Genomic DNA, 11,293 nt, shown 5'->3' with positions numbered 1-11,293 from the left:
GCTAATGTACGCGTACTCAAGCACAGACGCGTATACATCCACCACGCAGCGGGCTTGCTACCTTTCAGTCTACACAGTACACATTCGCCATGGTATGTTGACTTTGAACGTTTCTAACTGATACTTACACTGCCGGCTTAGGAACCTTCTCTGCGCCTCACGCCGTCCTCCAACCCGAAAGCAGCCTCCGTGAAGGACACCTCGAACAGTCTCGGGCTCCACGACACTCTGCAATATGGCCCCAGGAGTATTGCGACGGAGGTGAAGACCGTCAGTCCCATCCGTCACCGTCTGGAGAACGTACGTGATAATCGTCAATGTATCCATTTGCCTTCTGAGCTCAACTCTTTTCGGCGGGTAGTGGGAGCAGACGCAAGACAACCTCAAACTGACCATGCAGCGGAATATCGATGGGCTGCATGCACCGGTCAGACTGCTGATGGAGAGGAAGATAGTCTCATCCGTACGTTGCGCCTCCCTAGTCTGGCTGAGTGGATCCGACTGATGGCATTCACGACGGACAGATGGCTCAGATGCCTACGATGCCCCAGTCAAACTTGCATCTCGACATTCTCATGGGACGCGACGAGACCCTGGACGTAGGGGACTTCTTTGGTGGTGCGTCTAGCGAGTTGCAACGCCGACAGTTTCGAGCTGGACTGACGTCTGTTCATGCAGGAGTGGAGATGCGGACGCCGCAGAGTATCCATGCCGAGATGGAGAAGAAATATCGCATCTAATGGTTGTATATGCTTTGTCTCTACGTTGTATCTTTACCTGGCCCGCTCGGACATAATAGAGACCATCCATGGTATGCGGACCGATGAGACAAACATGGACATTGGAAGTGGCGTTCTGTAGGTGACGACAGCATCGTTACTCATGCATCATGGGGGCGACTAGGTCTGGGCACTTTCATGGCTCCACCGAACGACCGGCCGGAAGGATCGCTTCGTCCTGGATTGACTTCCGTATCAACCCTATAAACTTGGATGCTGGCCTGCCGTCCCGCACGTCTGGAAAGGTTCCGACTTTGCGAGACCGATAAGGCACCATACAGAAAACCCTTGTATTACGTGAAGACATACACGTACTTCCACTCTCCTGATCGTCGTTCATCCGGTTTGGTCGTGCATCGTCCAACTGCTGTCCTATCTCTGGCTTTACCCATGCACTCGGAGCGCCTATGGACCGAGCGCTTGTTTCAACGCTTTCATTGCAAGGACCAATACCCGTGAGTACCTTGGTTCAGAAACAGTCCTTTACTTACCTGCCCAGGTGCACGTGATTGCTATCGTACTAGCTCAAGTCGACATAAGCTCTCGTCTCAGCAGATGATCTCAATTGTCAGGCAGGTTCGTCCGTATCGAATGTTACTGGGGCCTGCAGTGACAGCCAGGACGCATCTCGCGGAAGTCGTCTCAAAACTTTTTCAACCAAGCAACTCATGTGATGTTATCAAGTTCGCGCCTTAGCGCTCGTCGAACCAATTTTGGCGGCATGCATAGGAAAGTCGCCATCGGATTCGCGGACAATCGCTGAGTTATATGCAGCGCGCCTACTGTGGGTAGGCGCTGCTTCTGCGCCGTCTTGTTGGGTTACCGGACATGCAATGCCGGGCGCCTAAAAAGCTCGCATTGTGAGCAAGTCGGTCTCATATCGCAGGAACGACCGACGGGTAAAGGGATGCTTCTGGCGTAGGCCTAATCGGGCCTCCTCTCGCCTGGTGACTCTCGACTCCTTACGAATCGCGTCGCGAGAGAGATCCCCGTCTCCGTCATGGGAACAAGATTGCCTCACAAAGGCTGAATATAACCCATTGTCTCGCTTGCTGATGTCGCACTCCATAAGCAACCGCGCAAGTACCGATGATAACCCCCTCGCTCCGCCTATGAGAGTGATAGGCAGGACATGTGGGCGCGTATATATTCGCTCGTACTTCATCAACACACCATCGCCCTCCGCAATCTTACCCATCTCCTCTCGACATGGCACCACCATCTAAGCCCATTTCACCTCCGAGTTCGAGAAAGAATTCGAAGGGTCCGGATATGTATAATGTCGTTCAATCATACAGGACTAATGTACGTTGTCTCTTGTACACGCTCAAGATGTCTAACATCTCGCTTTCGTTTAACTCAACAGACTGATGGCCACATCAACCTTGAGTTGGGCGATGAAGTATTTGTCACAGAGACCGGTGACGGTGACTTATGGAAAGGCCAGGTCAACTCAAAGGAAGGACTTTTTCCCTGTATGCTCTGGTGCACAACGTGTCGCAGCTGGTCCTGTAACGCTTATTTTTTCCCTCACAGGCAAATGCGTCAAGAAGGCATAGATGACGGTGTATGTGTGGTGATGCCCGAATCCGCGACGTTCCCTCGCAGTGGCATTCACACGGCCGTAGCTCCTCTGTGCAGGGAAAAGTCAGTTTTAGAGGCTGAAAGCAATCTGAATCCTTTATGTATGATAGGCATTTGAAGATTCCCCCTTCTTGTTGAGAGACTTGAATAACATGTTGTACAACACCCCCGCCCAGTGTGGCTGAGGATCTAAGATTGCCGGCCCCAGTTCCGCAGTTACACAGCCACCACTGCTTCTCAGAACTGCCTATTTTGGCCGATATATTTGGTCGCGTCAACAAGGCGCGTCGGAACCGCGTCGTGGGTTCGACGCGCGCTCGTGGAGGAATCCTAACTATATCCCGTGTTCCAGCCTCCTTACCATGCCGAAAGTGAAATATTATGCGGTGAAAGTGGGACGAGAAGGGCCAAAGATCTATGGTTCATGGGAAGAGGTGAGCTTTTGGGCTCTTGATCGTGACGAGGAAGAGACTAACGAACGTATTGAATAGTGCAAACGAAACGTGAGTATGTCATATCAGGAGAACGATCGGGTCACCAATAAGTGTTGTGATAGACTGATCATGTGCCTGGGGCAATTCACAAGAGCTTCAGCTCGAGAACGCAGGCGGAGGCGTGGCTCAATGAGCCTGCAAGAGGTATGTTCAGTCACCAGCTCCATTCGCGGAGGAATTATCCCGCCAGCATCACCGTATCCTAGGTTGTATATGGCACCGGACGACCTGACCCTAGTCGGTGAATGTCCAGGCACAGCCCAAGCTTTCGCTCCTCATGACAATGGGCGAGTCAAAGCGGAGGACCAGCGACCAGCGCTGCTGCCACCAAAAGTGGAAGAGAAGCATCATGCGATTGCTTCGAATCCCGTTGGTCCACAGCAAAGGCCACCTGACATTAAACTATCTCCTGAGCAAGAAACAGTGCTCCGCATGGTGGAAGAGGGCAAAAGCGTCTTCTTTACAGGATCTGCTGGTAAGCCGTCACAAGTCATATAATCCACCGGGCTCAGTTTCCCCCAGGAACTGGGAAGTCCGTGCTCCTAAGAGAGATAATACGAAGTTGTCGGAGACGTGGGCTAATAAGGCATCAACTTGCTATCACGGCGTCAACGGGGATTGCTTCTGTGAACATCGGTGGCACGACCGTGCATTCCTGGGCTGGCATCGGGTTAGGCGAAGAGCCTGCAGAGAAGCTCGCTGGCAAAATATTAGGCAACAAAAACTTAGAACCTGTCAGAGACAAGTGGTGGGAAGTCCAAACACTCATCATAGATGAGAGTAGGTTATGCTACTGTTTTGATTCAATATGTGGTTTGACACCCTTATGACGATAGTATCAATGATCGACGCCACGCTGTTTGATAAACTAGTACGCCATCCTTGCCCCCTTGCCGTCGTTCCAAACTGACGGTCGAGTCACTGAACATAAATACGAAAGGAATATATTGCTCGTAAAGTAAGACGGGAGCACAAGGACAAACCATTCGGGGGCATCCAGGTAGACCGTCTCTCGCTTGATGACGAAGATATGTTGACGCATCATGCTAGTTAGTGATCTCCGGCGACTTCTGTCAGCTACCACCCGTGCCTGGCCGGGGCAAACATAACGTCCCGCTTCCATCCCTATTTGCATTCGAGGCGCAAACATGGAAGGAATGCGTCGGTCCACCCGTAATCCTGACGAAGGTCTTCCGACAGCAGGACCAGCGTGCGTAGCAATCTAAACGTGCCTCGTGTCCGTCAATTTGCTCACCTCGCGTTCACGCATAAGACTTCGTCGATATGCTCAATGCACTGCGTTTCGGACGGTTGAACGATCAGATCACCAATGAGTTCCGCAGCTTGAGACGCAATGTGACATATACGGATGGAATCGAGCCTACCGAGCTGTGCGATACATTCTCTTCTGAATAGCTAAGTTGGATTCTGAGGGATAGTGTTATTTTATAGGTACCCTACACGTCGCGAGGTGGACAACGCCAATAGGAGCCGCTTGGCTGCGCTTCCCGGCATGACTCATACGTATCGCGCAATGGACACACCGGGCTATGACGATGACCGCAAACTGATAGATGAAGTACAGATGGACAAACTCCTGCAGAGGCTAGTCGCTCAGAAGGATGTCATGCTGAAGGTAGGTCAAGAATCAACTTAACTATACACCAACTCATTTGTAGGACAGGTCGGCGCTCAAGTGATGCTCATCAAGGCAAGTCGCATCGCTCAACTACATGTTTCCTAATATGATCTACCGTACGTCAGAACCTTGTACAGGGCGAACTTGTCAACGGCTCCCTGGGCAAAGTGGTCGACTTCGCTACGTCTCACGAAGCTTTGGCGAAGAGTCTAGAGATCTCAGATGCCGAAGTCCTAGAGAATAACGACAAAACCAAGAAAGAAGAGCTGAAGCCTCGCATTCCGGATAGAATCCGTGCGATGGGCATTGACAGGCTGTGGCCGGTAGTTCAGTTCACAAACCGGAGGAGAATGCTCATGGTTCCTGCTGAATTCACCGTGAACAATGCTTCAGGAGAAGTACAGGCCAAAAGGGAGCAGGTCAGTGGAAGAAACGGTGGCCTAATTGTCCTTGATGCGAGTGATTCTTGCAGGTTCCTCTCATATGTGCTTGGGCCTTGAGTATCCACAAATCACAGGGCCAGACACTGGAGCGCGTGCGGGTAGACCTCGCCCGGACATTCGAAAAGGGACAGGGTCAGTAGCGCTTAGGTGTACTTGGTGTGACTGACTGAGGAATTTGCCCATAGCATACGTCGCCCTGTCGCGCGCGACGAAGATGGATACCCTTCAAGTACTTAACTTCCATCCGGCGAAGTACGTCGTAATATTCGTCTCGTTGGGAGCAGGTCCTCATAATTTGTCTCTAGGGTTGTTGCGCACTCGAGGGTTCTGGAGTGGTACCGAAGTATGGCGAAAGACGAGCGTGCCTATGATTCCGATGACTTGTTTGACGAAATGGATAATGAGGAAGCTGTCGCTGCCTACTTTACCTGTACAAGCACATAGCATCATCTGCACGTCTGCGCACATCTGTCATCGTTGCAGCACTTTCCTCCCCTACTGATCATGATCTACTAATTATACCATTTGTTGGTACGATTCCTAGTCCTGCCTACATCGTCGGATTACAGCCTAATAGTACAACACGCTACATCTACGTAAATATCTTACCTATAGAGATTATTAGTCAATCAAGACAACCAACTCAAATACCCTAGCAATATGATGCCAAACGCAACAAAAAAAACAAACACAACAAAAATCCCGAGTCCAATGAGCGGTATCGTGAGTTCATTGCTCTGGCTTGGAAGGCCTTCGCATGGAAGGAGGGGCCGAGGTGCGCTTCCGCGCGATGGAGCGCTTTCGACCTCGAGATTCAAATTCGTCGTCGAGAATCTCCTCGGGTGCTCTCCAAGCCTCGGGCGCCTCCGCTGCCTGGTACTTAGGTCGTCCGGCTTGTTTCGAGTCCCCATCCTGCCTGTGGTTCGATATATGGTTGGCCCGTGAAGACGGGTGGATGCTATTAGCGGGTCGCGCAGGGAGAGCCGGGATGAAGTCGTCGGGGGGTCGAAGGGAGGACGTTGGTGGGACGGGGACATTCGGCACACTAGCGACTTTGGTATGCGATGAGCCTAGGGGGAACTGGACCGGAGCTTCTCCCGCAGGTGCGGCGGGCAGGGGAGTTTCTCCATTGCTAGGGCGATCATCGAACAATACTGGGGCATTGAGAATCAGATCCTCCATGAGTGAATCCTGAGAATTGTGAGTCACTAGTTTCGATGCTATTTGAAGAAATGGAACAAACCCTGAAATTTTGCATGTTCAACAAATCCCCTCCTTTTGGCATGTCATCTTCCCCGAATATGACACCACCGAACACTATAGCCAGATTCTTGGCATCCATCTTGTTCTTCTCGCTGAAGGATGCAACCCGCGATAGGTGCTCCACAATCGCCCTCAGCGTTGCCTGATGTACGGCGGGGAGACGTCTCATCTTGGACCGTAGCAGTGCAAAGTTATTCGACTTGTGCTCGTCTAAGGACGTTTTCAGTATCACTCGAGTGTGATATGTACGAGAGGCTTACGAAGGTCTTCCGAATGCTGGATTCGTTCGGTCAATGGGAAACGGAAGACAGGCTCCGGGAGTTCTCGCAGATACAGCTGTAGGCGAGACAGTCAGGCGCGAATACACACATGAATGATAGAGAAGTATACCTTGAGTAGAGACGATACAACGTATACATCATCAACATTAGGATTAAACTTGAATGTTTGTTCATTCCGCTCCAGTTTGTGCTGAAGCTGCAATTTCGAAAATTCGTCAGAAGTAGCCCGTTTGCGGTAGATGTCAATCTTACCGCTTGTACAACAGCATGACGTCCTGACACCTGAAGCGAGGTCAGCGCCAACATCAGCAACGTTATGGAATCGCCGCACTCGGTATATCCCCTCGACCTCCAGTCCGCGCTTATCCACTTCTTCTATGCACATCTTCACTATCTTAGGTATCTCCCCTTCACCCAAACCTCTCGCAGTCGCATAATCTACAAGACTGACACCGAATATGAGGTCGTTGCACTCGCCGACTTCGTAATTATAGTATCGGACTGGCGGTGGGGTTGCCGACGCCAGAGACCGCGATATCTTCGACGACACTACCGACACGTCCATTTCAGGCGAGATCTTGTCTACCAGGGAGCGTGCATGAGAGGATAACTGTGTTTGTGTCATAGTAGTTGCACTAAGAAAAAAAAATGAGACGAGCGCTCCCGCTGGAATACAAAGGAGTGCGTACATCATATTGTCAGTGTATCGGCATAAGACCTTCTTCAAGGTATCCGCCGACTCGTGGAGGAACATTTCCAAGCTCTGCGTCAGGTCAGATGGGGAACGAGAAAGGACTAGAATAGCAAAACCACCTTATATCCAGCTTCCAGTATCTTCATTCGTCGTATTCGGAGGGTTTCGAGCCAATGCACGGCTTTGCGATACTCTTTGTCTGTAGTCATGGATTAAGAAACTGGAATCGTACATCGAATAGAATGGTCCGGACCTGCCTCGTCAGCTTCTCGTTTAGCGCGGACTATCCTCAGTGAAGCATCCGAGGAGCGGCCCCCAAGCCCGTCCTTAACCGTATCTCTTTTCTCCAGGAAGGTCATGAGCTGGTTCAACTGTTTCTTCCCTGAGGATGATCAATTCAGCGAAAGATACGGGCGGAGGATTGCCTAGCTATACACGGACCTTGATGGGCGAGATCTTGCAAGGCAGTAGAACCCGAGGGAGAGCGATTCCGAGGCCCTCCGGGAGCACCCCCAGACGGCCTCCGGTCCAGAGGTCTTAATGGATGCGGAGAGGTAACAGTAGGTTTGGGACTTGTGGGAGACTTGATGGTTGAACTGTCTGACTGAGACGTGAGGGGCTGGGAAGGGGCAGCTGCAGCTAGTTTCAGGTCCTAGGTAGGACGTAAGGAAAATTCGTTTGTGAACAAGTATTGACGCACTTCGACTTCCTGACACTTCCTCAGATAGGTTCGCTTTAGCTTGGGAACGGTATTCTCCGCATAGTCAGTGTGGGCATTAGTTGAATCCTTGATATCCTCCTTGATACGCTTCCTAGTCCGATCCTGGGTCTCCTGCATCACAGTGTTATGCAAGTTTCAATTGTGATGGAGGAATGCTAGGCAGACCTTCAGGGCCGAAAGCGGATTCAGCACATCTACGGTCAAAGTAGTGAGGAAAGCCTGTCGTGTCTGGGCCTCTATAGCGGGTGTAAGATATTGCGTAGTGAAGAATCGAGGAAAGCCTCACCCCTCTCCACATTGTCCCTAACTTCTGACCAAGCACTCCGTGCTGTACTCGACTCCCCCCGTCCATCTAGGTATGTATCGATGGTCTTCGCCTTCTTGTGCAACTTCAATAGTGAATCACAGCTAGCAGAATGTCTGAGGGTCTGCAAGCTGATTGACAGTTTATGCACTCACTATACCTCTTCAATCCGTTTCCTGTGGCGCCACAATCGACGTCAAGCCTCGCAGACTGATTTGAACCGCAGCAACATACCTTTCTTGAAAGAACTGGAGGTAAGAGTCGGTTAGCACCCTGAGGTGGTGATCAAATAATGGTATAGGTCCTGGCTGTTGGCCCTCTGATGTCGAGGGACGACTTGTCCCAGCGGGATCGGATGAAGTGGACATGTCCGGTCGATGGTGATTGTATGACGGTAAGTTGGGAAAGCCACGTGTTTTCAAGAGCAATTACCGTAGATCTCAGAAGCGCCCGATCTAATTTTGCCACAACTTCGGGCAACGTGCTGTGTCGACCAGGCACCAGACTAAGTAGTAACGTCGATAATTGCTAGCAGAAAAGCATTCATTGTCTGACAATAACCATAGCAATCGTAGCTCTATACATTCTGATATAAACAGGAGATAAGTGGATCATTTTCCTTCCCGCGCAGGCCATCACAGTGATTACACCGTTCCGAGAACATGCGCCCACTATAGACATCGTAGGCTATGGAGATTGTAGGAGCAAGGGCACCACAACAGTAGCCTTCGCCTCGTTGAGAGATCCACTGTTTGAAATGGATGTGCAATGCCAACGGACGGACAGCACCGAGTTGTTTGAATGCAAGGGACTGACGCCGAACAGATAGTAGCCGCGGCTGGAGTGAGTTTGGATAGGCTGCGAGGCAAGGCCGGCCGAAAGCAAGACGAAGATAGAACCAAGCACAAGACTGCACATAAAGCGGATATTGGGTCTTACAGAACAGAAGTAGAAGCTACTAAGATATCCGACATGAAATCAGACAGGAAGTCAAGGCCATATAGTGGAAGACATAGGGCGAAGAGCCGCGGAGCCAGAGCCGCCATGCAAAGCACAGTCGATTTTTAGAGATAGCAATTTAGGGCCTCCTGCTGTAACCGCCAGACGGTTCAGGAACATCTCGAGAACTGCGAGGATAGTCGCGAGCGCTACTGCTCCTTGGGGGAGATGGAGGTCCGCCACCGCCAGCATAACCCAAGTCCCGAGCACGAGAACTAGGTGGGTAACCAGAGTCATAGCCTGCAGCACTGGAAGAACCACGAGGAGGAGGACTCTGAGAACGACGACTGCTTTGAGTTATAACGGGATGGTGAGTCAAAAGCAGGTAGGAGGCACAATGAGCGGCACTGACCGGTACCGCGCAGGTGGTGCTTCAGTGCTACCTGCCCGAGGAGGATAGTCCGCATAACGCGAAGGCGGCGGACTTACTGGGCGGGCGCGACCTTCCGAAGGCGGTGGAGGATAGTCACTAAAACAGAATTTAGCTCAGCGTACAGTGACATAAGCCTGTGTACAAACCGTGCTGGCGGAGGCCTCTCGTAGTCGTCGCGAGCGCGGGGAGGGGGAAGGGGAGCACCAGGCGGGGTCCTTGGCCTGGCGCTAGCGCTAGGAGGAGGGTAAGATCCATACCTCTCCCCAGGAGGGGGTGGCCTCCGCTCATATCTATCATAGTAGTCTCGAGGGGGCGGAGGCGGGGGATATCCACGAGGGGGATACCCTGGCGGGGGCAGATCATCCGGAGGATAATAGCCAGGTCTAGACTCGTAGCGAGACGAAGGAGGAGGAGGAGGCGGCCTGCCTCTGAAATCCTCAGGGTCACGAGAGGAGCGCGGAGGGGGTGCACCAGGGTAATCACGGTAGTCTCTGGGCGGCGTAGGCGGTCTTCTATACTCACGTCCCGGAGGAGGCAGAGGGGGATAATCGTAGTAGCGAGGATCCCGAGGAGGAGGCGGGTACCTCCCATAATCATCCCTGTAGGGCGGGTAGTCCCTTGGGGGAGGTGGAAGATAATCACGGGGTGGCTGAATGCGGTCTATGAGGGATGAGTCACGGCGTCCACCACCACTGTGAAAATGTAAGGTTAATTTCATAGCGATCTCGGAGAGCACGCACCCTGAGAGGGGATGGTTGGGACATTCCCTATAACGTGATAGTAGTCAGAAACAGACCTTGAACCTATGAGACGGAGCTTGCCTTGCCCAATGACCCAATTGGCCGCATTTGAAGCAAGCGCCAGGGTCACTAGAGTATTTTTGGGTCCTACCTCCACCATGGGAGAGCTCGACACGGATTTTATTTCCCATGAAATAACCCTCGTTGTACTTAGCAACGCTCTCCTCCGCAGCTTCTTTACTGTCGAATTCCTGCGATACCCATGTATCAGCGCCACTCTCATCAGCAAGCAAGCTCAAAACATACGACAAAACCATAGCCAATTCTGATGGCAGGAAAATAATTAGTCACTACACTGTAATACACCCAAGGAGATGGAACTTACTTCAGTTCGATGTTGACTATATTGCCAATCTTTCCAAAGCAACTTTGAAGGTCTTCCCGGCGCGTATGTTCAGGCAAGCCGCCAATGTAGACCTTATTCGGCTGCAGAGCAGGAAGTGAACAAGCAGTCCAGACAGGAAGACCAACGGCTCGGGCAAAAGCACAGGTGAAAGACCAGACTCTGGGACCGAGGAGTCCAAGAAAACAGCAAACCCAATGACAAGCGACAGGAACCAGCGCACCGACACAGCCCGAGCCAAGGAAGACACAAAAGAAAGCTAAGCACCTTTACTTGTTTTTCGCGGCGCTCAGAGCCAGACTTCCCATTCGCACTTCCAGGGGGATCAGGAGCAGCCGCTTCACCGCCGTTAGCGCTGCGACTGTAGTCAGGATTCTCGGTATCCTGGGCCATCCGGTCATCCGAAGGCGGAGGAGCACCGTTACCAGCACCGTCACCCGCAGGACCCATAGCGTCCTGATCTGAAGGAGCCCACTTATCTTGGTCCATAGGCTCTGCGCCAGCTGCAGCAGGGGATGCGGCCATTGTTGCCAATTTTTACGACGAAGTCGGAGGTTGAAGACGACACGGCACCTC

At 51.8% G+C, this 11,293-nt stretch overlaps 4 protein-coding genes across 4 annotated transcripts; 2 read left to right on the top strand and 2 right to left on the bottom strand.

The window, feature by feature from the left end:
- Positions 1–89: 89 nt before the first annotated feature.
- Positions 90–740, top strand: GLOTRDRAFT_90383 (proteasome maturation factor UMP1; the record flags this gene model as incomplete). Its single annotated transcript, XM_007863163.1, has 5 exons — positions 90–92; positions 142–300; positions 362–463; positions 525–618; positions 679–740. The coding sequence occupies 5 exons, from the start codon at positions 90–92 to the stop codon at positions 738–740; spliced, it is 420 nt and encodes a 139-aa protein (XP_007861354.1).
- A 2,513-nt stretch (positions 741–3,253) lies between these two features.
- GLOTRDRAFT_13920 (uncharacterized protein) lies at positions 3,254–3,474 on the top strand (the record flags this gene model as incomplete). The annotated part of the gene is made up of 2 exons (XM_007861924.1): positions 3,254–3,332; positions 3,380–3,474. Coding segments are annotated over 2 exons (174 nt in total), but the record flags the coding sequence as incomplete, so codon positions are not given.
- A 2,080-nt stretch (positions 3,475–5,554) lies between these two features.
- Positions 5,555–8,570, bottom strand: GLOTRDRAFT_135653 (RhoGAP-domain-containing protein; the record flags this gene model as incomplete). Its single annotated transcript, XM_007863162.1, has 15 exons — positions 5,555–6,130; positions 6,183–6,412; positions 6,463–6,538; positions 6,593–6,679; positions 6,736–6,765; positions 6,815–7,118; positions 7,173–7,246; positions 7,297–7,376; positions 7,431–7,559; positions 7,619–7,829; positions 7,878–8,009; positions 8,064–8,134; positions 8,185–8,306; positions 8,358–8,378; positions 8,437–8,570. 15 exons carry the CDS (start codon positions 8,568–8,570, stop codon positions 5,669–5,671), a joined length of 2,163 nt encoding a protein of 720 aa, XP_007861353.1. The 3' UTR covers positions 5,555–5,668.
- Positions 8,571–9,192: 622 nt separating this feature from the next.
- GLOTRDRAFT_135652 (uncharacterized protein) lies at positions 9,193–11,247 on the bottom strand (the record flags this gene model as incomplete). The annotated part of the gene is made up of 8 exons (XM_007863161.1): positions 10,985–11,247; positions 10,700–10,800; positions 10,621–10,639; positions 10,396–10,565; positions 10,315–10,341; positions 9,721–10,266; positions 9,554–9,670; positions 9,193–9,475 (listed from the first exon to the last, which is right to left on the bottom strand). Exons 1-8 carry the CDS (start codon positions 11,240–11,242, stop codon positions 9,193–9,195), a joined length of 1,521 nt encoding a protein of 506 aa, XP_007861352.1. The 5' UTR covers positions 11,243–11,247.
- Between the last annotated feature and the right edge of the window lie 46 nt (positions 11,248–11,293).

This window comes from Gloeophyllum trabeum, assembly GCF_000344685.1.
Source record: "Gloeophyllum trabeum ATCC 11539 unplaced genomic scaffold GLOTRscaffold_00001, whole genome shotgun sequence".
Taxonomy (NCBI): domain Eukaryota; kingdom Fungi; phylum Basidiomycota; class Agaricomycetes; order Gloeophyllales; family Gloeophyllaceae; genus Gloeophyllum; species Gloeophyllum trabeum.
This window is presented reverse-complemented; position numbering and strand designations above follow the sequence as displayed.